The 27,145-nt window shown below is 35.0% G+C and overlaps 1 protein-coding gene across 7 annotated transcripts in view; it reads right to left on the bottom strand.

Moving 5' to 3' along the window:
• NOL4 (nucleolar protein 4) overlaps positions 1–27,145 on the bottom strand; it is a 406,271-nt gene that overhangs the window by 30,187 nt on the left and 348,939 nt on the right. For all 7 annotated transcript variants that reach the window (XM_057525972.1, XM_057525967.1, XM_057525968.1 and 4 more), the window contains one exon: positions 22,284–22,464. In XM_057525972.1, coding sequence (XP_057381955.1) covers positions 22,284–22,464 — 181 coding nt within the window. The remainder of the gene's footprint in view (positions 1–22,283; positions 22,465–27,145) is intronic.

The raw sequence follows: 27,145 nt of genomic DNA, 5'->3' as shown, positions 1-27,145 counted from the left end.
GGACGTGCCCATAAGAAAGACAAGATCCAGCCTCATCCACCAGAACACAGGCACTAGTCTCCTCCACCAGGAAGCCTACACAACCCACTGAACCAACCTTAGCCACTGGGGACAGACACCAAAAACAACGGGAACTACGAACCTGCAGCCTGCGAAAAGGAGACCCCAAACACAATAAGATAAGCAAAATGAGAGGACAGAAAAAAGACACAGCAGATGAAGGAGCAAGGTAAAAACACACCAGACCTAACAAATGAAGAGGAAATAGGCAGTCTACCTGAAAAAGAATTTAGAATAATGATAGTAAAGTTGATCTAAAATCTTGGAAATAGAATAGACAAAATGCAAGATACATTTAACAAGGACCTAGAAGAACTAAAGAGGAAACAAGCAACGATGAACAACACAATAAATGAAATTAAAAACACTGTAGAAGGGATCAAAAGCAGAATAACTGAGGCAGAAGAATGGATAAGTGACCTGGAAGATAAAATAGTGGAAATAACTATCACAGTGCAGAATTAAGAAAAAAGAATGAAAAGAACTGAGGACAGTCTCAGGGACCTCTGGGACAACATTAAATGCACCAACATTAGAATTATAGGGGTCCCAGAAGAAGAAGAGAAAAAGAAAGGGACTGAAAAAATATTTGAAGAGATTATAGTTGAAAACTTCCCTAATATGGGAAAGGAAATAGTCAAGTCCTGGAAACACAGAGAGCCCCATACAGGATAAATCCAAGGAGAAACACGCCAAGACACATATTAATCAAACTATCAAAAATTAAATATAAAGAAAACATATTAAAAGCAGCAAGGGAAAAACAACAATAACACACAAGGGAATCCCCACAAGGTTAACAGCTGATCTTTCAGCAGAAACTCTCCAAGCCAGAAGGGAGTGGCAGGACATATTTAAAGTGATGAAGGAGAAAAACCTACAACCAAGATTACTCCACGCAGCAAGGATCTCATTCAGATTTGATGGAGAAATTAAAACCTTTACAGACAAGCAAAAGCTGAGAGAGTTCAGCACCACCAAACCAGCTTTACAACAAATGCTAAAGGAACTTCTCTAGGCAAGAAACACAAGAGAAGGAAAACACCTACAATAACAAACCCAAAACATTTAAGAAAATGGGAATAGGAGCTTACATGTCGATAATTACCTTAAATTTAAATGGATTAAATGCTCCCACCAAAAGACACAGACTGGCTGAATGGATACAAAAATAAGACCCGTATATATGCTGTCTACAAGAGACCCACTTCAGACCTAGGGACACCTAGGTCTGAAATATGAACAGACCAATCACAAGCACTGAAAATGAAACTGTGATTAAAAATCTTCCAACAAACAAAAGCCCAGGACCAGATGGCTTCACAGGCGAATTCTATCAAACATTTAGAGAAGAGCTAACACCTATCCTTCTCAAACTCTTCCAAAATATTGCAGAGGGAGGAACACTCCCAAACTCATTCTACGAGGCCACCATCACCCTGATACCAAAACCAGACAAAGATGTCACAAAGAAAGAAAACTACAGGCCAATATCGCTGATGAACATAGATGCAAAAATCCTCAACAAAATACTAGCAAACAGAATCCAACAGCACATTAAAAGGATCATACACCATGATCAAGTAGGGTTTATTCCAGGAATGCAAGTATTCTTCAATATACACAAATCAATCCATATGATACACCATATTAACAAACTGAAGGAGAAAAACCATATGATCATCTCAATAGATGCAGAGAAAGCTTTTGACAAAATTCAACAGCCATTTATGATAAAAGCCCTGCACAAAGTAGGCATAGAGGGAACTTTCCTCAACATAATAAAGGCCATATATGACAAACCCACAGCCAACATTGTTCACAATGGTGAAAAACTGAAACCATTTCCACAAAGATCAGGAACAAGACAAGGTTGCCCACTCTCACCACTATTATTCAACCTAGTTTTGGAAGTTTTAGCCACAGCAATCAGAGAAGAAAAAGAAATAAAAGGAATCCAAATCGGAAAAGAAGTAAAGCTGTCACTGTTTGCAGATGACATGATACTATACATAGAGAATCCTAAAGATGCTACCAGAAAACTACTAGAGCTCATCAATGAATTTGGTAAAGTAGCAGGATACAAAATTAATGCACAGAAATCTCTTGCATTCCTATACACTAATGATGAAAAATCTGAAAGTGAAATTAAGAAAACACTCCCATTTACCATTGCAAAAAAAGAATAAAATATCTAGGAATAAACCTAACTAAGGAGACAAAAGACCTGTATGCAGAAAATTATAAGACACTGCTGAAAGTAATTAAAGATGATACAAATAGATGGGGAGATATACCATGTTCTTGGATTGGAAGAATCAACATTGTGAAAATGACTATACTACCCAAAGCAATCTACAGATTCAATGCAATCCCTATCACACTACCAATGGCATTTTTCACAGAACTAGAACAAAAAACTTCACAATTTGTATGGAAACACAAAAAACCCTGAATAGCCAAAGTAATCTTGAGAACGAAAAATGGAGCTGGAGGAATCAGGCTCCCTGACTTCAGACTATACTACAAAGCTACAGTAATCAAGACAGTATAGTATGGGCACAAAAACAGAAATATAGATCAATGGAACAGGATAGAGAGCCCAGAGATAAACCCACACACATATGGTCACCTTATCTTTGATAAAGGAGGCAAGCCTATACAGTGGAGAAAAGACAGCCTCTTCAATAAGTGGTGCTGGGAAAACTGGACAGGTACATGTAAAAGTATGAAATTAGAACACTCCCTAACACCATACACAAAAATAAACTCAAAATGGATTAAAGACCTAAATGTAAGGGCAGACACTATAAAATTCTTAGAGGAAAACATAGGCAGAACACTCTATGACATAAATCACAGCAAGATCCTTTTTGACCCACCTCCTAGAGAGATAGAAATAAAAACAAAAATAAACAAATGGGACGTAATGAAACTTAAAAGCTTTGGGACAGCAAAGGAAACCATAAACAAGACCAAAAGACAACCCTCAGAATGGGAGAAAATATTTGCAAATGAAGCAACTGACAAAGGATTAATCTCCAAGATTTACAAGCAGATCATGCAGGCAAATAACAAAAAAACGAACAACCCAATCCCAAAATGGGCAGAAGATCTAAATAGACATTTCTCCAAAGAAGATATACAGATGGCCAACAAACACATGAAAGAATGCTCAACATCACTAAGCATTAGAGAAATGCAAATCAAAACTAGATTGAGGTATCACCTCACACCAGTCAGAATGGCCATCATCAGAAAATCTGCAAACAATAAATGCTGGAGAGGTTGTGGAGAAAAGGGGAACCCTCTTGCACTGTTGGTGGGAATATAAATTGATGCCACCACTATGGAGAACAGTATGGAGGTTCTTTAAAAAACTAAAAATAGAACTACCATACATCCCAGCAATCCCACTACTGGGCATATACCCTGAGAAAACCATAATTCAAAAAGAGTCATATACCAAAATGTTCATTGCAGCTCTATTTACAATAGCCAGGACATGGAAGAAACCTAAGTGTCCATCAACTGATGAATGGGTAAAGAAGATGTGGCACATATATACAATGGAATATTACTCAGCCATAAAAAGAAACGAAATGGAGTTATTTGTAGTGAGGTGGATGGAGTTAGAGTCTGTCATACAGAGTGAAGTAAGTCAGAAAGAGAAAAACAAATACAGTATGCTAACACATATACATGGAATCTAAGGGAAAAAAAAAAAGTCATGAAGAAACTAGTGGTAAGACAGGAATAAAGACACAGACCTACTAGAGAATGGACTTGAGGATTTGGGGAGCGTGAAGTGTAAGCTGTGACAAAGTGAGAGAGTGGCATGGACATATATACACTACCAATTGTAAAATAGATACCTAGTGGGAAGCAACCGAATAGCACAGGGAGATCAGCTCGATGCTTTGTTACCACCTAGAGGGGTGGGATAGGGAGGGTTGGAGGGAGGGAGATGCAAGAGGGAAGAGATATGGGAACATATGTATATGTATAACTGATTCACTTTGTTATAAAGCAGAAACTAACACACCATTGTAAAGCAATTATACTCCAATAAAGGTTTAAAAAAAATAAAAATAAAAAATAAAACAGCATCAAAAAGAATAAAATACCTAGGAATAAACTTAACCAAGGAGGCGAACAACCTATACTCTGAAAACTATGAGACAGTGATGAAGGAAATTAACGATTATGCAAATAAACAGAAAGATATGCCATATTTGTGGATCAGAAGAATTAATATTGCTAAACTGTCCATACCATCCAAAGCAATCTACAGATTTAATGCAATCCCTGTAGAAACACACATGACATTTTTCACAGAACTAGAAAAAATAATCCTAAAATTTATATGGAACCACAAAAGGCCGTGAATAGCCAAAGCAATCTTGAGAAAAAAAGAACAAAGCTGGAGGCATCACACTCAGTGACTTTAGACTATACCTCAAGGCTACAGTAATCAAAACAGTATGGTACACTTGATAGGTGGATTCTACCACACACTTAAAGAAAAATGAATGCCAATCCATCTTAAACCCTTCCAAAAATTTGAAGAGGTGGGGACACTTCAAACTCATTTCACAGTGGAAGATCTTTCCAGATACCAAAGCCAGACAAGGACACTACAAGAAAAGTATAGATCTATATCTCTGATGAATATAGATGCAAAAATTCACAAGAAAATATTAGTAAACTTAATTCAGCAACACATTAACAGAATTATACACCATGACCAAGTGGGACTTATCCCTGGGATGCAAGGATGGTTCAATATATGCAAATCAATAAATGTGATACCTCATATTAATAGAATAGCAGAAAAAATATCATATGATCATCTCAACAGATGCAGAAGCATTTGACAAAATATGTCTTTTCATGGTAATTAAAAAAAAACCCTCAACAAATTGTGTATAGAAAGAACATACCTCAACATAATAAAGGCCATATAGAATGAAACCAGAGCTAACATTTTACTCAATGGCAAAAAATTGAAAGCTTTTCATCTAAGATCAGGAACAAGACAAGACAATAGTGTCCACTCTAACCACTCTTCTTAAACATGGTACTGGAAGTCCTAACTGGAGGTATTAGGCAAGACAAAGAAATAAAAAGCATCTAAATCAGAAAGAAAGAGGTAGAACTGTCATTATTTGGAGATATTATTAGTTTACATATAGAAATTTCTAAAGACTCAACCAAAAAAGCTGTTGGGAATAATCAACAAATTCAGTAAAGTTGCAGAATATAGAATCAACACCCAGAAGTCAGTTATGTGTGTTTTTTATGGTAATACATTTGAATTTTATTCTATAAGAAATATGAAACCACTGATTTTTCTTTTTTTAATTCAATTTATTTAACCTAAAAACGTGTTTATGTAACTAATAGTGAAACATGTGAAAAAGAAATAAATGATCCCATTTGCAATAGAATAAAAAAATGTAATACTTATAAATTTAACCAAGTGAAAAATCTATATAATGAAAACTACAAGACCTTGATGAAAAAAAAATTGAAGACACAAATGGAAATATATTCCATATTCACAGATCAGAAGAATTAATATTACTGAAATGTCCATACTACCCAAAGCCATTTATAGATCCAACACAATGCTGATCAAAATTTCAATACCTTTTTTTTTTAAAGAAATAGAAAAATAATCCTAATAGCCAAAGCCATCATGAGAAAGAAGAATAAAGCTGGAAGCATCAAACTTCCTGATTTCAAACTACACAATAAAGCTAGAGTAAATAAAACAGTATGGAACTGGCATAAAAATAGACACATAGACAAATGAAACAGAAACAGGAGCCTAGAAATAAACCTCTGTATATACAGTCAACTAATATTTGACAAGGGAGCCAAGACTACTCACTGGGGAGAGTGTTGGGAAAACTGAAAAAAATGATGCTGGGAAATTGAAATTGGAACCATATCTTACACTGCTCACAAAAATTAGCTTGAAATGTATTAAAGACAAACAAGAATACCTGATACCATAAAATTCCTACAAGAAAATAGGAAAATCTCCTTGACATTGGTTTGGGCAATTATTTTTTTGGATATGACACCAAAAGCACAAGCAATAAAGGCAAAAATCAACAAGTGGGAAAACATCAAATTAAAAACTTCTGCATAGCAAAAGAAATCATCAACAAAATGAAAAGGCAAACTACGGAATGAGAGAACATATGTGCAAACCACATATCTGCTAAGAGGTTAATATCCAGAATACAAAAATTCTTACTCAATAACAACAACAAAAAAATACAATCCAATTAAAAAACGGCTCCCTGACTTGAGACTATACTACAAAGATATAGCCATCAAGACAGTATGGTACTGGCACAAAAATAGAAATATAGATCAATGGAACAGGATGGAAAGCCCAGAATAAACCCACACACCCATGGTCAATTAATCTATGACAAAGGAGGCAAGACTTTACAATGGAGGAAAGACAGTCTCTTCAATAAATGGTGCTGGGAAAACTGGACAGCTACATGTAAAAGAATGAAATTAGAACATTCTCTAACACCATACACAAAAATAAACTCCAAATGGATTAAAGACCTAAATGTAAGACCACACACTACCAAACTCTTAATGGAAAACATAGGCAGAACACTCTCTGACATAAATCGCAGCAATATCTTTTTCAATCTGTCTCCAGAGTAATGAAAATAAAAACAAAAATTAAAAAATGACACCTAATTAAATTATAAAGCTTTTGCATAGCAAAGGAAACCATAAACAAAATGAGAAGACAACACACAGAATGGGAGAAAATATTTACAAATGATGAGACCGACAAGGGATAAGTCTCCAAAATTTACAACAGCTAATGTGGCTTAATACCATAAAAACAAACAACCCAATCAAAAAATGGGCAGAAGACCTAAAGAGACATTTCTCCAAAGAAGACACACAGATGGCCAAGAGGCACATGAAAAGATGCTCAACATTGCCAATTATTAGAGAAATGTAAATCAAAACTACACTGAGATATCTCACACCAGTCAAAATGGCCATTATCAAAAAGTCTACAAACAATAAATGCTGGAGAGTGTGTGGAGAAAAGGGAACCCTTCTACACTGTTGGTGGGCATGTAAATTGGTACAGCCACTATGGAGGACAGGATGGAGGTTCCTCAAGAAGCTAAAAATATAGATACCATATTATCCAGCAATCCCACTCCTGGGCATATATGCAGAGAAAAACATGGTTTGAAAGGATACATGCACCCCAATGTTCATTGCAGTGATGTTTACAATAGCCAAGACATGGTAGCAACCTAAATGTCCATTGACAGGTGAATGGATAAAGAAGATGTGGTACCTATATACAATGGTACTAAGCCATTAAAAACAATGAAATAATGTCATTTGCAGCAACATGTATGGACCTGGAGATTATCATATTAAGTGAAGTAAGTCAGACAGAGAAAGACAAATATATGATATTGCTTATATGCAGAACCCAAAAAAGTGATACCAATGAACTTATTTACAAAACAGAAACAGACTCACATATTTAGAGAATGAACTTAAGGTTACCAAGGGGGAAAGGTGGGGGCGGGGAGGGATAGATTGGGAGTTTGGGATCGACATGTACACACTGCTATATTTAAAATAGATAACCAACAAGGATCTACTGTATAGCACAGGGAACACTGCTCAGTATTATGTAACCACCTAAATGGGAAAAGAATTTGAAAAAGAATAGATAAATGTATATGTAAAACTAAATCACTTTGCTGTACACTTGAAACCAACACAACATTGTTGGTCACCTATACTATAAAATAAAAAGTTAAAAAAAAGGGCAGAGGAACTAAATAGACATTTTTCCAAAGAAGACATCAAAATGGCTAACAGGTACATTCAGATGCTGAATGTCACTTATCAACAGGGAAAGGCAAATCAAAACCACCTCACATGTGTCAGAATGGCTGTCAAGAAAACAAGAGAAAACAAGCATTGGTAAGGATGTAGAGATAAGGGAATCCTTGTACATTGCTGGTGGTAATGTAAATTGGTTCAGTCACTGTGGAAAACAGCATGGAGGTTCCTCAAAAAATTAGAACTATCATATCATCCAGCAATTCTACTTCTGGGTATATATCCAAAGGAAATCAAAACAGGATATTGAAGAGATATAACCACTCCCATGTTTATTGCAGCGATATTCACAGCCAGATGTGGAAACAACCTAAGTGGTGTCTGTTAATGGATGAATGGATAAACAAGTAGTGGCATATACATATAAACTACTTGTTTATATACCATTACTTGTGTATCCATATATATACACACACACACACACACACACATATATATACACACACAATAGAAAATTATTCAGCCATGAGAAAGAAGGAAATCTTGCCATTTGCAACAACACTGATGGACCTTGAGGGCATTATACTAAGTGAGATGTCAGATAGAGAAAGACAAATACTGTATGATATCACTTGTATGTAAAACCTAAAAAATCCAAATTCATAAAAACATATTGCAGAATGGTGGTTACCAGGGTCTGGAGGGTGGTGGAACTGGGGATATGCTGTTTATGGTTACAAACTTGAAACAAGTAGTAAATAAGGTCTAGAGATCTAATGCACAGCACAGGATGGTAGACAAAAATACTGTATTTTAAACTTCAAAAATGCTAAGAGACTAGAGCTTAATTGTTTCCACCCAAAAAAAAGAGATGGTAATTATTTGACATGCTAGAGGTGTTAGCTAACACTATGGTGGAAATCATATTGCAATATATAAATGTATTAAATCAACAAATTGTACACCTCACACTTACCCAATGTTAAATGTCAGTTATATCTCAATAAAAATAAATGTCCACATTTAATTTACAATTATCCAAAACTATGAATAAAACAATAACTCAAGTGAAATACAAAGTATTTATATTGAAAGACTATCCTTATTATCTTTTAGTCAATAAAACTTGGAGGTAAAAATATAGATTCAAGGAATGTAGAATTTTAAGAAGCAGTGTTTGGAGACAGAGTGCACATGCCTGCATTCCCTCAGTAATTTCTTATCAAATATTTGCTTTGTCAACAGTCAAGAGATATAAATGTTAAACAGGACCATTCTTATGAATCCAGACAAAATATTTTTTTGTGCATGTGAAGGGAGATGGGATTGATGAAATCAATCCATGGAGGTCAATGTCCTCCTCCAATTTCTCATCTTTGTTTTTAAGTTGCAATGAAAGCAAATTAATATTTTACAGGAAACAGAAGAAATCATGGGAACAGGCCATCGTTGGACAGAGTGGTGGGAGAATAGCCCATGGAAGATGAGGATATGAATGAGGTGATTATTATAAACACACAAGAACATGTCTGCTTGGAAAGATCACACCAAAAATAAACATAGTATGACTTTTCTCCGAATTATAGACACACTGCATTTATAAATATGTTTTCAGGAACTGTGTTAAGAAAACATGATTATTCCTACCATACTTCTTCAAAGAACAATGAAGAGAAATTTATATTGCCAGAAATAGGAACCAGAAAAAAAATCCCTAAATATAGAGTAGTGTACAAGCTACCTATAGATATATTCAGAGTACTCAAGAGGATTATATTCCCTAATGGGCTTAAATTACCAGAAATAATTTGTTTCTCCCTGTGACCATAGCGATATTGGTCAGAATGTTAGTCATGACACATTTAATTTTGTAATCTTTTGTTAATTCTGGAACTGAGTGAGTGGACCAAACAGCAGCTCAGGAGGTAAAGTTGCACTGTGTGAATGCACATTCAAGCACATCTACTTCCACAAGTTCTAGCACTTGTACCTGGATGGGAGAAGGGGTTTCAGAAAAAGCCTTTGTATATTAGTCAAGAGCCAAATGTCATTTTAAATGACTGTGTGCCTTGAAATCACAAAAGGAAATATTAGCATTCTAATTGTAATCATACTTGGAATTTGAATTTTTTAACATGCAAGAGAAAAAAATAAGGCAACTCTGGTCTTCCTACGCTCTTAGGCAGACTCAAGATCTCTAAGGAGGCTAAGAGAGCAGCCCGGTGCCTGTTTCAGAAAGGTGCATCAATACCTGAACCCAGGAAGGAGGAATATAGAAAGTAGCTAATTCAATTTCCATATAGAGAGTGGGATTTCTGACTTCCTAGAAAAGTAGAACATTGTGAACTCCCCAAGAGACCTCCTTCCTGGAGCTGAGAGCTGGCAAGGCCAGGAAATTTTAACTGGTTTGTTTAGAGAGATTACCAGAGGACATGTCAAAGTTCAAAGGAGGTTGTTAAGAAAAGCAACCCAAGCCAACCATAATGAACTCATGCCACCTGGAAAGCCCCTGAATGGTATACCAGCAGGCTCAAGAAGAAAGGTCCGAGATTACTAACAAAGTCTTTTCTTTCCATCTCTTCAGTGAGTAGGCACAAACACAAAATTCTCAAGAGGATCTTAAGAGTACATAAAATCCATTTTACTGTAGAGAACAGGCTTTTAGAAAGCTTCTGCCAGAAAGGCCTGATCAATATTGAGCTATAAAACCAATTACATGTGCTGGGCAGTCCAGGGAAAACACAGGGTCACTCACCTCTCTTTTCAGAGCCCTTTCTCTGAGGCTCCCTGATCTACAGAAACCTGCTGGAAGATGTGAGGGCTCAGTCAGATAAACTGAAAGATGCTTCATTTTATTTTGCAGATAATTCATATCATTTTCCAGCAAATGGTTAACATAATTTCCAATCATTAACATTTACAAATAAGCATCATCTCCCTGAAACTCTATGTATCTCAATATATATGTGTGCAAAAAATTCAGTCTCAGTTGAATTCTAAGTTGTTATTATAGTATGTAGAAGAGCTGGAAAAACAGAATGAGCTCGGTTTCAAAATTGTGGTCACATTTCAAATATGTGGAGTTTAGGTTTGCTTTCTCTAAATGCATAATTACAAATTCTGTTACAATGAAATTCTCTTAAAATTTGTTTCTGGTTTTAAAGTAATCCCAGCCTATGCCAAAAGGTTTTCAACACCTATGTTACAAGTTATTATTAGCTCTTCTCAGACTGCTAAAATAACTGAAAGTTATTTAAAAGGTGAGTAGTTTGAATTAAAAGCATTACTATTTAAGAATCACCAATTAAGTTTTCATAAGGTTATTCATTGACCTCATTTATTTCATTGAGGAGTGAATGATACATAATTAAATGCAAGGAGCCAATGAAATAAATGTAGAAAAGGTTTTCTGCAATAATAAAACCAACCAAGGGTCAATGCAATGGTGTAGGTGAGACAAGTAGAGCCTAGAGTCAGTGCTATTCAATAGAAATTTCTGTGGTGATTGAAGTGTTCTGTGCTGTTCAATACAGTAGCCAATCACCACTTTGGCAGTTGAACACTTGAAATGTGTCCCAGTGTGACTGAGGAACTGAATTTTAAATTTTATTTAATTTTAATTAATTTGAACGTCAATAGCCACATGTAGCTAGTGGCTATCGTACTGGATAGCACAGATGTTGATAAACTTGTATTTGAAAGAAATGCAGAATAATCAAAATGAGGACAATCAGTAGGATTTAAAGTTTGAAAATACTCTGATTCAAAGTCAGGTCATCAAAGGAACACACATGGGAGAAATGGACTTACTAAGAATAGTTACAATAATTTGGGCACAGTGATGGAAAAATCTCTAGATACAAATGAAGTTCCCACTATGTGCTGTAGAATATGCTTTGACAACTCAGTGAGGTTTACTGGAACTCTATTGAGATATAATAACCGCATAATTCCAATCATGTTGACTTCAATTAGATCACGCAATTTCCTTTCTTCACATACTATGTTATAATCATGTGGATCTTCCCCATTGTGTAAAGGACATATGAATTACCCAGAGGGCATTGCTTAACTTCTGTGAACTACTTTAGGCTCTACTCTATAAAGTCATTATCTACACAGTTTTACATAATAGATCCTATGTATTTTTCACACCCGAAACACCCAGCTGGTCTCCTGGAGCAAGATGGTTTTCTCTCCATGCATTTGCACTCCTTGTTTCCACATGGCTAGTGAGCCAGAACAAGTTATTAAGAAGGTAAGGTCAAAGTAAAAAGTATACCTTCCCAATTCCCTACATAACTATGTTAAACATTTCTTTCCTGAATCAGAGGACTTAAACTGAATACATTTTAAAACAGAACATACATGGGTATTTCAAAATATTTGTCGCAAATATTTGATATGAAATACTTTTCTTCCAGTATTGTGCTCTTTGGAGTATTAAGAGGAAAAGACAACAAACACTAAGAAGATATCCTCAACTTCAACTGACTTTCCCCATGCTCAATTAGATTTAATTAAGTTCTCTAAAGAGGCACAATATTTTATTGAAATGATTTCTTTCACTGAGTCATTCATTTATCCATTTACTATTCATTGAGCCATAATATAAGATGGTTACTTACTGACACTGATGATATGATAGTCAGAAAAAGTTACCTTGCTTGCCCTCAGACTGTACAATCTAGTATAAAAAAGAGCACATAATAGGTTAAAAAAGAAAGAGGTATGCCTACAGTGTCATGGGGACATAAAGGAAGTAAAGGTAATGGGTGAAGCAACCAGAAAATAATCATAGAGAAGGTAATAGCTGATACAGATCAGGTGCAGGGGAGGGCATTTCTGTGTGAGATAACCTCAGAAACAGACAATAATATCTGTGGGGGTGAAGAATTCACTCTTAAATAATTAAATATGAGGTTTCTTGGGATACCTGGATCAAGCTATGTGGCAGACAACTGGATATAAAATCTGAAGCTCAAGGCAAAGCATGGAGGAGATTATGCAGCTTTTGGCACATTCTGAAGTTGAAACCATGAGAGCTAGTGGGCTCTCCTTTGAGCAGTGTGCAGAACAAGAGGATTAAATTGACAAGGGAAGGATGCTAGGAGAAACCCAGCAGGGAAGGGCGTGGGTCGAGGGAAAGGACTCAAGGCAGCAGGAGAAGAATTATCTGGTGATCAGGTAACATGGAAGCCAAGAGAGTGGATGTTTCAAGGCTCTAGTTATTGACAGATTCAAATATACCCATGACATCTGGTAAGATCAAGGGCAAAAAGCATTTTTAGTTTAGCAATAAATGGAATCACTGATAGACTTAACCTGACCAGTTTCAGCCAAATGTTGGCATAAGCAAGTTACAGTAGATTGAAGAGTAAATGGTAGATGAGGAGTGAAGACAGTAAATGAACAGAAGCACTCCTTTGAAAATTTCAGATGAGAAGTGATGTTTCAGAATGTTGATGCTGAGGGAGAGCAAGAGCCACACACCAAGCCAGTCACACTATTGTGAACCAGCTCTAGTGTGGTGGTGAATCTTACGGCCAAGCTCCTTTAGGCTCATAATTATAGGCTGTGATCCAAAGCATCTTTACAGCTGACAATCCTCAATATTAGTGAGGAGCAAAGAAGATCACAGATATAAAGATTTGGGCAAACTAGAAATTGCTATACAAATGTTAGTTATTATGGTCATTACTACAATTTGGTCTTGTTAGATTGCGGTCTGTATATCAGCCCAGTTTACATGAGGGTTGAAAAACAAATTGAAAAGTCTGCCCGATGGGGTTTGTGGAGAGGAAACATCGGTAGTTAACTTATGCATTATGCATATAATTTAGACTCAATAGATCCAGTGGATGACTGCAGCGAACAATTGCCCTCTTTAGACAGCTCAATGTGAACTTCCTGATAGAAAGAAAGCATTCCAAAGTCCTATGTAATTGGATGTGATAATAATGCCAGGATTGGCTGCTTGCTTGCTTCTCATTTCAGTGGGATGATTTGAATAAGTTCTTTATAAAAACTGTAACTGCTGTCATTTTGATAACACTCCAACTTGAATATTTGGATTGTTGGGTGCAGACCCTTGCCAGCTCTAAACAAATGGAGGTTGGTTAACAAAGGATTTGAAGCACACCCTTTCCACGCTATGAAGTCTCCAACATGGGCAAGCTTTTACTATTGCTACCATATTCAAACTTAAGCAGGAGTTTATAGAACTCTTTGGAGCCTTCCTCTTTCACCCACAGAATTGACAACTTCAACCACTGAGCCCTTTGCTTTATCTAAGATAAACCCTTCACCCTGCCATCCAATATATATCAATAATTCTCTTTGTATTTTTTTTTGACTTTGGCACTAGGGGTTCTATTTTTTAAAATTTATTCACTCATTAAGCCAATATGATTGAGCACTTACTATATTTCTGGCCTTATTCAAGGAATGAATAAGAGTTCCTGCTTTCAAGGAGTGCACATCTATTTAGGGAAAAATATTTGAAAACACATGTCATAATTCAGTGAGATAAGTGCTAGAAAAAAGGTACATGCAGGAGAGTGATTAATCTTCCAAAGATTGGAAGAGTGAGTGGCGAGGTAGAGTAAGGTTTCACAGAGGAAGTACGATTTAAATCAGTCTTAAAGGATTTTGATGTTTAGACAAGAGGAGGAGGAATGTTTTATCTTTTTGATCTGTTAGTTTCTTAATGTCAGTGATTCTGCCTTATTCAACTTGTTTTCTCTTAATGCACCAGCTATAGACGGAATGTTTGCATCCCCCTACCTCCACCAAATTCATTTGCTGAAATCTAATCTTCAGTGTGATGGTATTAGGTAGTAGGGCCTTTGGGAGGTGATTAGGTCATGAGGGTAGAGCCCACATGAATGAGATTAGTGCCCTTATAAGAAAGAGAACTCAGAGAGCTCCCTCATTCCTCCACTATGTGAAAGGGGCACAGTGAAAAGATGGTCCTCCATGGAACAGGAAGCAGACTCTCACCAGACAGCAAATCTGCCAGCACCTTAATCTTGGACTTCCCAGCCTCCAGAACTGTGAAAAAATAAATGTCTGTTGTTTAAGCCACCCAGTCTATGCTATTTTTGTTATAGCAGCCCGAACAGACTAAGAAAGTACTTATTACAGTGAATTGAACATGAGAACCCCAAAATATTTGTTAAGTTAAATCCAAGTATTTTTAAGGTATCTTTTCCCATTCTTCTGCCTTCACATTCTTCTTGAACATAGTACAACCTGCAGAGTTCATGTTCTTATTACATTAGTTTAAAAGGTTCTGCAAATATTATATCTCCTTCCATCTTTGCCCTCCTGTTTATGCTACCAACTCAAATTACTTCCCAGTTTCTCCATTGATGGTCTGAATTCTGACTGTCTTCATCTGTTTTATAAATTAAGTCAGATGTGTAACTAATTCAGCTTGGTCTCTTGAAAGTTGCTGCTCCCTTCCACACTTTTCAGAAGATCTCTACAAATTCTAAAATTGAGTATTCTCAAACTTAGATTAACTGTAGTTGTCAGCCATCAGATATGATGTTGGCATCTCATATCATGCTAATCTTCTGCTATGCCTTTTTAGCTCTCAAGATTTATGTATATGTATATAGTTTTTTTTTTCCCCACAGCTCCAAATCTGTTATAGGGAATGACTATTCTGATGTTTTAAAAATGAAAAACTAAGCTAAAGATAATACCATGTTTAAAAGAATGTTTGGGGTTCTCAGAATTTATGAAGAAAGTCCCCAAATAAAGGGATTTGCAGGTCTGATCAATCTAGGTGCCCTCTTGTGGTTAAAAAAGCAAAAACTAAACAAAATCAAAACAGCAGGAGCCAATACCAGTGTTACAGGTAGAATTTGTTTTTGAGAAGAAATGTTATTTAAAGCTCCTTCACAACATGAAATTAACCATTTGCCTTGCTACCATTACCATAGCTAGAGTCCTTTCTCAAATGTGAGCTAGAGAAACTCTCTTGGGTTTAAGCCTAAAGTTGCTATTTACTTAGACTAGTCTTTGCCTTTCTTTTTCTTTCTTTCTTTTTTATTTTTTCACTCAATTACACTCAGCCCAAGGCCATTGCTCAAAGAAAGCCATCTCATTTTAAATTTGCTGCATGCCATTCTGGTTATTCTGTTACTCCGGTTTCTTCTCAGCAATACACAATCTGAATTGCTCAACGTTGTTCTTTGTTGTGTCTTTAAGAGATCTTTATCTCGCCATACAAAAAGTCAGAAGACGCATTAACTAAACACCCAAAAAGTCAACCTGTGTGAGCAAGTCATCTAATTTTCCTGGCCTGTTTCTTTCTTAATAGCCTTTAAAAAATAAAGATGTTGCTATCAAATTATCTTTCAAGTCCATTTAGATTCTATCAATCATTCTATGGTGCTGAGGTTTTTTTGGGGGGAGAATTATATACAAGGCAGACCTCATCACAGCACCATAGTACCTACATTCAAACGACAAGTTTATAAAAACTGTTTTCTAATAAAACTTTCTATAAAAACTGCTCACTTATATGGCTGCATACCTGGAACCTATGCCAGATTTCCTATGTGGCTTTTGACCATCACTGAACAATACAACTGGGGACTGAATACCAGTGTATTGTGATTACACATGTGTGGGTATGTGTAGGTGCACTGTGGTATATGCTTCAAGGGACAAATTCAGGATGCTATTAGAGTTATGGCTATACCTGATCTAGACGTGGAGTTCAAGATTTAAAAATGAGCAATAAATGAGGGATGTAGGGGTAAAAAATGATCAAAGAAAACTTCAGGAGGGAGGACCCTGAGGCATGAAGAGCTGGGTAATGTCATTTTTCTAAGAACAATGAGACCCCATAGAAGGGTTTTAGATAATGAAGTAATATGATCAGATTTTCCTTTTCTTAAAGATTACCTTGGTTTCTCTGTGGAGAATGGGTAGAAGGGCAAGCAAACTTTTGGAACCCTACTCATTAATAATTCATAGCAACATTTTCTCTTTAATTTCCCTCTCAATTTTTACTCTTGATCAGAAGTTGCTCCAAAGTTCTCTCTTCTCTTCTCAAAAAGACTCTCTAAAAATATTCTCACTTCTGTGTTCAATCTTTTCCCTCATTGTATATATTATCTTTCTCCTCACCAGTAGCTCCCTGCCTTTTTCATGAAAACACAACACTTCCTCCAACTTGCTGAATAAATCAAAGGAGCAAAGTGGGCCACGAAATGTGCAGTCCCACGGGATTCTGCTCAGAAATGTCTCATGATTTGTTTAATGCTCTGTTGTCACCATCTTGAAATTCTTAACTCTTAAATAAGGGGTCCCACATTTTTCATTTGGCATTGGGCTCCCACAATTACTTAGCCATTTATGGAGTAGAGATAAATTATTTTGGTTGTGTTTGAGTAAACATTTGTTCTATACTCTTTTATATGTCATTTCCATGTCCAAAGCTTTGCCCAGTTCTCTTCACTTTTAGTATCAACATGATAAGCTAAGTTACCATTGTCTTTTCCCGATCCTGATATTACATAAATAATTAATATTAGGCAAAATAGACTTTAAAAGAGTTTCTAGATATAAATAGGGATATTTTACAATGATAAAAGCATCAATCCTCTGTCAAGAGGATATAACAATATAAACAATATCTGTACCTAATGACAGAGTGCCAAAATAAATGAAACAGGGCTGTCAGAATTAAAGGCAAAAATAAATAATTCAACAACAGTAGTTGAGACCCCATTACCCTTCTTACAACAATGGATATAAAAAACTAGGCAGATGATCAACAAGAATATAGAAAACTTGAACAACACTGTAAACCAACTAGGCCTAATACCATTTACAAAATACCCTACTACCAACGGCAGAATATATATACTTCTCAGGTACACGTGGGACATTCTCCAGGATAGACCATAATCCGGGTCATTAAACCACCTTCAATGAACGTGAAAGGACTGAAATTATACAAAGCCATTGACAGAAGAAATTTGGGAAATTCACAAATACATGGCAATTAAACAACGTACTACTAAATAACCAATGGGCCAAAGAAGAAATGATACAGGAAATTAGAAAATACTTTGAGGTGAATGAAAGCAAAAATATAACATACCAAAAATGTAATGCAGATAAGGCAGTGCCTAGAAGGAAATTTATAGCTGTAAATGCCTGTATACAAAGAGAAAAAAAGACTTGGAATAAATGTCTTAACTTTTCAGGTTAAGACACTGGAAAATAGAGAAAACTAAACTTAATGTAAGCAAAATGAAGGATATAATAAATATGGGAGTAGAAATCAATGAAATAGAGAATAGAAAAGCCATAAAGAAAATCAATGAAACCAAATGCTAGCTCTTTGAAGAGATCAAGAAAACTGACAAACCTTTACCTAGAATCACCAAAGAAAGGGGAGAACACTCAAATAACTAGAATCAGAAATGACAATAGGAGCATCATTACTGACCTTACAAAAATAAAAAAAGACTATGAAGGAGCATTATGAACACTTGTATCAATAAATTAAATAACTCAGCTGAATGGACAAATGCCTGGAAATACACAAACTACCTACTTGACTCAAGAAGAAAGAGACAATATAAGTAGACCTCTAACAAGTAAGTAGAGATTGATTTAGGAATCAAAAACCTCCCAGAAAAGCCCGGGCACAGATAATATCAGTCCTGAATTCTACCAAACACATAAAGAATATCACTAATTCACAAACTATTCCAAAAAATAGAAAAAATATAGAATAATGTTTTAAGGAAAACATTCCATCTACAGTAGCAGCACAAAGGGAAATATTTAGCAATAAAATTAACAAAAGAAGTGCAAAACTCATACTGTAAATACTATAAGACTTGTTGAGAGAAATTTTAAAAGGTTGAAAGACAGCCCATGTTCAGTCTGTTATTTCCTCAAAATGTTAAACATAGAGCTACAACATATATGAACCAGCAATTCCACTCCCAGGTATATACCCCAAAGAATTGATAACACATATACAGGAACTTTTACATAAACGTTTATAGCAGCATTATTCATAGTAACCCCAAAGTGGAAAAAACCAAGTGCCCATCAGTTGAGCTAAACAATTGATGAATTGCTAAACACAGTATGACATATCCATAGAATGGAATATCATTTGGCAATAAAAAAATGAAGCATTGATACATGCTATAAGATAGATGAACCTTGAAAACATCATCTAAGTGAAAGAAGCCAGACACAAAAGACCACATATTGAATGATTCATTCATTTCTATGAAATGTCCAGAATGGGAGAGTTTCTGGAGACAGTAGATTAGTGCTTACCAGGGGCTATCACTTACATCAGTACTCGCTTCCATTATATTCTATTACAGAGATGGTCAGCTCATTGGTTTACAATGTGGCCTCTCATGTCAGAATGCTTGTGTCCAAATCCTGGCCCCTCCTTTTATTATTAAGGAGGGATTTTTGGCAAGTCACTCCACCCTCTGAGCCTCACAAAATAGGCTTCAATCATGTTAGAAAAAAAGAAAGTGGTAGCTAGGCATGATTTTTTCAAGTGGGGGCAAGTTCAGTTTTATAAAAAATTTCCCCCAAATTGCAAAACATATCTCATAGGACTGTATAAGGATTGAATGGAGACTACACTGAAACACCATAATAACACAGTAAGTGGTAGTTATTGTTATTAATGTTCTATAAATTAATTTCCTAAGTGAACAATTTTTCAAATCTAAAAAATCTGTGTCAATAAAATCTTTAGTGACAAAACTTTTTTTTCCCCCAATTTTTTGATTTGGTGGTTAAGTTCTGAACTACTTACCAGTTCTTACGTATATAAAATATTTAAAAAGAAGTGTTAGCATTTCCAGCTTTACGGGCTAAAAGAAGGCTTAGCTTTTGTTTATGTTTTCCTTTTCTGGTCTTGGACTTGCTCTTTCCTGCTGATGTGCTGTTCAAATAAAAGTAAGAGTTGAAAACAGCTGAGAAGGCTCACTAGCTGGCTTTTGAAAAACTGAATATACACTTGAAACTTAATTTTTTTTCTGAAATCAACTGCTTTCTTTTTCTCTTCCACTTCAGGCACCCGTGTTTTGAGCTGGAGGGCAATTGATATAGACTAAATCTCAGTGATCCTGTCCTTACAGGACCTTTAGTTTTAAGGCAGACCAAAGAGCCCCAGCCTTCCGGCAGAAACACTCCTGAATACACTCTGAGCATGTTTCTAGTATTGTAAAGGTAAGTAATTTTCTAGAGTATATACTCATTTGATACTAATAATGCAATTCCCTCCCAAATATATTAGAAGCTCATCAAGCCTAATTCAAATTTTCAAATTGGTCTTTGTTTCCAGGCATTTTCAGTGGAAAAAGATAGGAAGTATGTTTTTCTTTTAAAACAAAACTACACTGAGCTCTCAATGATACTACCTATTCAAATACAAGATTATGGAGTTTTTGCTTAAACTTATTGATTTCACATCTGTATCTACTTTGCCCTCTGCTGAAAATCCCAGCTTTCGCTGACACCAACATAACTACAAATTTGCTTTAAACTATAATACACAGACAACAGTTCCAAAAGAATAATATCATTACTGAAAATGGTTTAAGGTTTTATCATAAGCTTTCACGCTGTGGTGTCAAATTATGACTTTCGAGATCACTTAGAAAAGTTCCTATCTATGGGGCTGTGCCAACCACTCATTAAACAGATAAAGTTCATTTGCATAATTTTTCTTTCAATATTAGGGATTCTTAAAATCAGATTGTTTAATAATTATGTAAATATGCAAATTGTTTCAAAGTTAAATTTACAAAACAAAGTATGAAAACCAAGTATACTCAGAGAATTCTGGCTTGTATTCCTTTCTTCATACTGTTCCTCCCCCATTCCTGTCTCTACGTAAATTTTAAAAAATTATATATATCCTTCTTTAATGAATGTTAGCATACTATAAGTACTTTTCACTATCTGGAGTATATAAAGATACCTTACTTTTTATAGCTTCATGTTATTCTCTTATTTGGGTGCACTATAATTGAATCAACTAGCCATCTCTTGATGGACATTTTTATTGGTAACTCTTTTTTTGTGCATTTATAAATAACACTGTAACAAATAGCCTTCTGCATATGTCTTCTTGTATTTTTGCCAGTGTATCTTTGAGATAAACTGCTAACGAGATTCCTAAAGAGATTGCTAGGTCAAATGGTAAATACATATTTAATTTTCCTAGATATTGTCAAGTTTACTTTAAATTTCTGTATTTCTACAAGCAATGCATGAGAGTACTCATTTCCTCCATAGCGTTATCAAAGGAATATTCTGTAAATATTCAGACTTTTGTTAATCTGACAGAAGCTGCATTTCTCTTATTAGGAGTGGGTTTGAGTAGCTGTATTTAGGGGACATTTGCATTGCTTTCTATGAGAATTGTGTGTTCATATTTCTAGCCTTATTTTTTAAATATGCAGTTTTGGGTATTTCTTTCTTTTTAGAAGACCTTCACGTATTGGCCTACTAACTCTTTGTAGTATAGGAAGCTAATAACTTTTTAGTTTATCACTTAATTTTTACTTTATTTTTTTTTGTCACGCAAAAGTTGTGTCTGTGTGTGTGCATGTGTCTAATTAAACTTACTTTTCCCTAGATTTTAAGTATAGTTTAGGAAAGCTTTTCCTACAACCCAGTTATAAAAAGTTCACCCATGTACTGTATTCCTAATATATGTATGGCTTTATATTACACATTTGGAATTTATTCTGGTATATAAGCTCAAGAAATTCCTAAAAATTTACCAAGCACGAGCCTGTACAAGCTGGTTCCAGTATACCACTCACTGCTGGTGGGACGCACCATTGTCACTGACAAGCTGTTGGCTGGAGATCCATGGATTGTTTCTGTGTGTTGTTTCAGTTTGTATCTTCTTAGGTATAATGACTGTGTATGTTTCATCAAGTCAATAAAGTTCCTGGTGCCTCAAATTTTCCAAATTAAAAACCTCTTCGAACATTGAGAAAAGGTGTCATTATTTTTGACGAACACTACATTACAGCTTCAAGGAAAGAATGTATAACTATTTGGTAAAAAAACGTGCTATTCTCTAGTTGAGATTTTTTGAATATAAAACAGCAATCATTCAGTTGCATAATAGTGCTGCTACTTTTAGAAACAGCAACTGAATAGGGAGATGTCCTTGTAGGGAGATGGACATTATGTGTTAAATGGTCTTGTTTTTCACAGATTGGCACTGACTACTGCTTATAACACTTCATTCAGTTTTTTTTTCTCAGGTTTAGGGAATTTAATAACCCCAAATGGACACAAAAACATAATATGTAATAAAGACTCACCACTACTAGAAGCATCGTTCAGATTTAGCAGTCCCCCTCCGAGCCCTCTGTAACTATGGTAACTGTAGGTCCCATTTCCGTTGATGTACAACACCTCCTGGGAGCCTGAAACAGCTGAGGTTGAGTAAGTGCCCTGGGCCGCCTCTGGTTTACACTGTTTGTCAGCTGGAGCAGATTCATCCTGCAATGACAATAGCATTTCATTATTTATCAAATCACTGTGCTATTTCACCTTGAACAGGACTATCTTATTGTTATCTACATGTCTGTATTGAACAAGAAGAAAAATATAGTCAACGTTAAGTCAGTACATATGCACATTTTCAACAACTTTGCTGAAAACTAAAAAAAGGAAAGCAAAGTAACAATGTGAGACAGATTGGAGATGGAACAATTTGCAATTTCCAACTGAATTTAAAATTACGTGAAGAGAGTTGTTCACAATAGCCAAGAGAAGGAAGTAACCTAAACGTCCATTGACAAATGAATAAATAAGGAAAATATGGTATATAAATACAATGCAATATTATTCAGGCTCAAGAAAAGAAGAAAATCCTGTCATCTCCTACAACATGGATGAACCTTGAGGACAATGCTAAGTGAAATTAGCCAATCACAAAAAGATAAATATTGCATAATTCCACTTATTTTCGATAAATTAGTCAAGCACATAGAATCAGAAAGTCAATGGTGGTTGCAACGGTCTGGGGGAGGGGGAGGTGGGGAATTGTTTACTGTGTGATTCAGTCATGCAGGATCGGGGGAGTGGTTCGGGGGAGAGGGATCTGTTGCACAAAAATGTGCATGTGGTTGACAATATTGGAAATTGTTGGGAGGGTGAACTTTACATTAAAAAATTTTAAACAAATTTAAAAAGAACTAGTTAGGTTTAAAAAAATTACATGAAGAGAAATAACAATTTGCAAAAAAAAAATTTGCAAAAATTGGCTTTCTTGAAATTCCTTTTTTTTTTTTTTTGTAGTTTGCTCTCTCATGTGCTCTCTCTCTCTCTTTTATTTTATGGCTATAGGAAAATTTATTGTGTGCTGATTCCACACCAGGCCCATTACATGCATCACAACAGCCTGACAAAGACTCGAGTAAACTCAGGCTTTTCAGCTTGTTTTTCTTTTCTTAAGTTGCACTAGTGTCTACAAACCATGCTTCCAAACTTCTAACCAATGAAAGTTGTATGGACACAAATTATAATTGGCAATAAATTGTATATATGTTCATAGCAAAGCAGATTGAATGAATTTCCCTTCAGCTGTGAGTTTATAAAGTCTAAAATATATACAACATATATGACTTGTCTACTGCATTCTTCATCATTTCTTCTTTTTTTAATACGAAGGAATTAGAAACAGATTTCTAATAAATTCTTAAGAGTGTTTTTCATAATCAGAAGTATTTTTCAGCTTATAAATTTAGAGTGCATGTTTAGGGAAACAAACTTTCAAATACTTTTTTTTTTTTTTTTTTTGTGGTATCAAGTACTGGAAAAAGAGGAAAAGTGGAATAAATTTGCTCTATGGACCCAGTAGTATTGCTATAGCCAGAGATATTCTAATCTTTCATGTAGTGAAAGCATTGCCATGTCTATAAGAACTATGAAGTTATGACTTTGCTCTTGTTCTTCTGATCTTTTCAACTATAACTGACCTATTCAACTCTATTACACTCAGCTGTAGATCTTAGACGTAATTTATAAGCTTTTCATCTTTTCATTTCTAGGTAAGTAAGATTATGAAATAAACAGCAAAATTCCTCAATGTAAATTAAACTGAAAATAAGAATTTTCCTAGCATTGCCTTTAAAAAAAAAAATGAGCGGATGTAAATTGGTATATGAACTAGAAAGTCTAATTGTAATTCCTTGCATTTAAACCTTAGAAATCCCTGTGAAGGTAAATTACTTTAGAATAACACTCTTTCCTGGGAGAAACTGCATTAAAGAAGGGACCCATACACAATCAGATTTTATTGGTATCACTGGCTTTACTATTTAGACTGGGAAGACAGGAAGTTCCAGATTTTTTTTTTTTCTTAATACTGAAAGTTGCTCTTTGCTAAATACCCAACGGTGGTGGGTTTTAGACTGTGGTTCTCTACCAAAGAAGATAGGGGGCCTTCACCAAATTTACCATTTGTAATATGGACTTTTTCTAAAGATATAACAATATATATGTTTTGGGGTTTTTTTGTACTATGATGAAATTTTATATTACAAATAGTAAGGGAGCTTAAATACTCTAAGATATTGAAGATGATATTTCCAGGAATCTTTGGTTGCTGGAAGCCATAATAAGTAGGTCTAAGGTAAATAATTGTAATAATTACAGTGCTACTGTGAAAAATAACTATTAATAAAGCAACATTAGTGGTACAGAAACATAGCAACGATTTGAATTTTAGAATCTGTAACAAGCTGTCTTTTAAATGGCATGTTACAATGACCGGGTGAGTGGAAAATGGTCTAACCAATGATGATTATCCCTCATGCAGTATCCAAAAGTCTTTCACAAAGGTACAGTAAAATGGTCTCCCATCTATGAGTGCTCATCTCCTCCCTGCCTGGGGATAGATTAATATGTGTATTATTATATATATATATATTATATTACATATATATATATATAATATATATATAATATATATATATAATATAATATATAATATATATATATTCTTCCATACTAGAATACAGACATATTTTATATATTTATTGCTTGTGAAATTAGCAAAGCTCATCAGAAGATTGATAGATGAATCTGAGATATTTACATGGGTAAATTTTTTTCACACATATAACTTCTATTTCCTATAAAGTAGTACATCTCAAACTACTCTCCATGGCTTCTGGGGAAATGCCTCAGAGTCTTCCTGAGACTATGGGACAAAGGCATAGAGATATGCTTTCATATTATGTCTTTCCTCTTTATCCAGACGAGCAGCTCTGTCTGCTGTCTTCTACACTCATAAAATCACTGCATCTAAAGCATTATGAAAAACCACTGGGCTGTGCAGTATTCTTTCTGTAGAGGCATGTAGCCATTGCAACTCTGAAAGAAGGCAAATTATTCAATACTTCAAAGCAATTTTGAGGTTCTTGAGAAGGGGCTAGCTTCAAACCCTCAAACAATTCTACCACTAGTGTAACTTCCCAGTTTCCTGATAGAAAACAACTTGGGCAGCATGATAAAATTTGAGTCTCTTGTTTGAGAAAATTCATGGCTATTATGATACATACCCAGTTTATTTTTCTGTGTTTGGAAAATGACAACAGAATATACCCACAGGAGAAGAGTTTCTTAATGATGAAGAAAAAGGGAGAAGGCATTGTCTCCACAATGTTTTCTCTCTGATTCTTTGTATGATAGAATTAATTTGTATTATTAAACGTGTTATTTTTTAAATGTGCCTCAGTCTTTTCATTATTAACTGTTATTCCAAACCACAGTAACTGCATTGAGCAGGCAGATAATTAATCCTATTAATAATCAAAACAGGCCTTGTAGGGAGTCATTTGTAGTCAAACACAGATTTGCACTATTAATGTTTTGGCAGTCCACTATATGTTGAGAAATACAATGTATGAAAATCCCAGTAATATCTGTGCTGCAGTGTATTTTTGGGAGAAGTTTAATATGAAGTTAATTCATGTTTTTCTTGTGAATGATTACTATTATTGGTTTCAAAGAAAGCATAAAAAAATAAGTAAATGACATAAAAAATAAATATCCCCTGGAGTCACATTTTATCTCTGTAAGCAACGTTTAATAAACATTAGTTCCTAAAGTTCTCAAATTTGACAGCTTGCCCCCGAGGTTGCTATGAAGATTATTTTCAAAAGAGGATAATATTAATATGCTACAAGACTGCATATCTAGGCAATGAAATATATTTTATTAATCAAAAACTTGAAAAAATCCTATCCCAGATTTTATTAGACATATTTCAAATTTTCTTTAAAAAATTCCATTAAAAAAGATAGCATCGATATGATGGAATGACCATCAGCATTGCACTAGATAATACAGAGTTGTTTTGATTCAGATTTCTTTGATTAAAAATATTTAACAGATGAAAGAAACAGTTATGGTGACTTTTATAATTAGGCTTTGGCCTTATCAATAGATATTTCCTTTATGTATATAAGTATGCATCTCAAATTTAGGAAAAATTTGGGCTTAGAATAGAATGGGGGATTACTTACAGATGGATGGCAAGATTGGAATGATTTAGAAGAGTAGGCATTGTCTACTCATTACCCTCTCATCCACACACTATTTGGGAAGATTGGTTTATACTCCTTTGTACTCTATCCGTAGAAACTGGAAAGGACAAATTTGAGTTTGCTGAACCTGATCTGGTACTTGGACCATACGGATTGAATTCCTAACTTACTTCAGCTGCCTAAGGAATCCTTTACTCAGGTACCTTACATAGACATGTTTTTCAAAATTAAATCTGACTGGTTCCACTCAACTTTTTGAGAATAGGTTTCAAAAAACACATTGCTTTTATATCTCCCAAGAATTCCACTTTTTCTTAGCTTTTATATTCTCTACCATCTGTTAAATATGCTGTATATTTTCATTAATTTTCTCTGCCTATAAAGATTATCAGAAAATTCCAGTAAAATTTTCTGCTTGATTCAATAATCCAGATACCTTTCTTCTGTTTGCCTTTTACCTTACATTGTTATAGCAATTGGAGTTTGCAAGGCATTTTTGAATCAATATGAAATTACATTTTTAGTTCATCACTGAGATGGTCAGGGTACCAGTGATGCACCTTTTTAAGGTAAAAAGAAAAACTTGCATAGACCTCAAACAAGCTTATCACTGCAAAATATTAAAC

The sequence above is a fragment of the Balaenoptera acutorostrata genome, chromosome 13, assembly GCF_949987535.1.
Source record: "Balaenoptera acutorostrata chromosome 13, mBalAcu1.1, whole genome shotgun sequence".
NCBI classification, from domain to species: Eukaryota; Metazoa; Chordata; class Mammalia; order Artiodactyla; family Balaenopteridae; genus Balaenoptera; species Balaenoptera acutorostrata.
The sequence above is the reverse complement of the archived record's forward strand: the minus strand, read 5'-3'. Positions and strand labels throughout refer to the sequence as shown.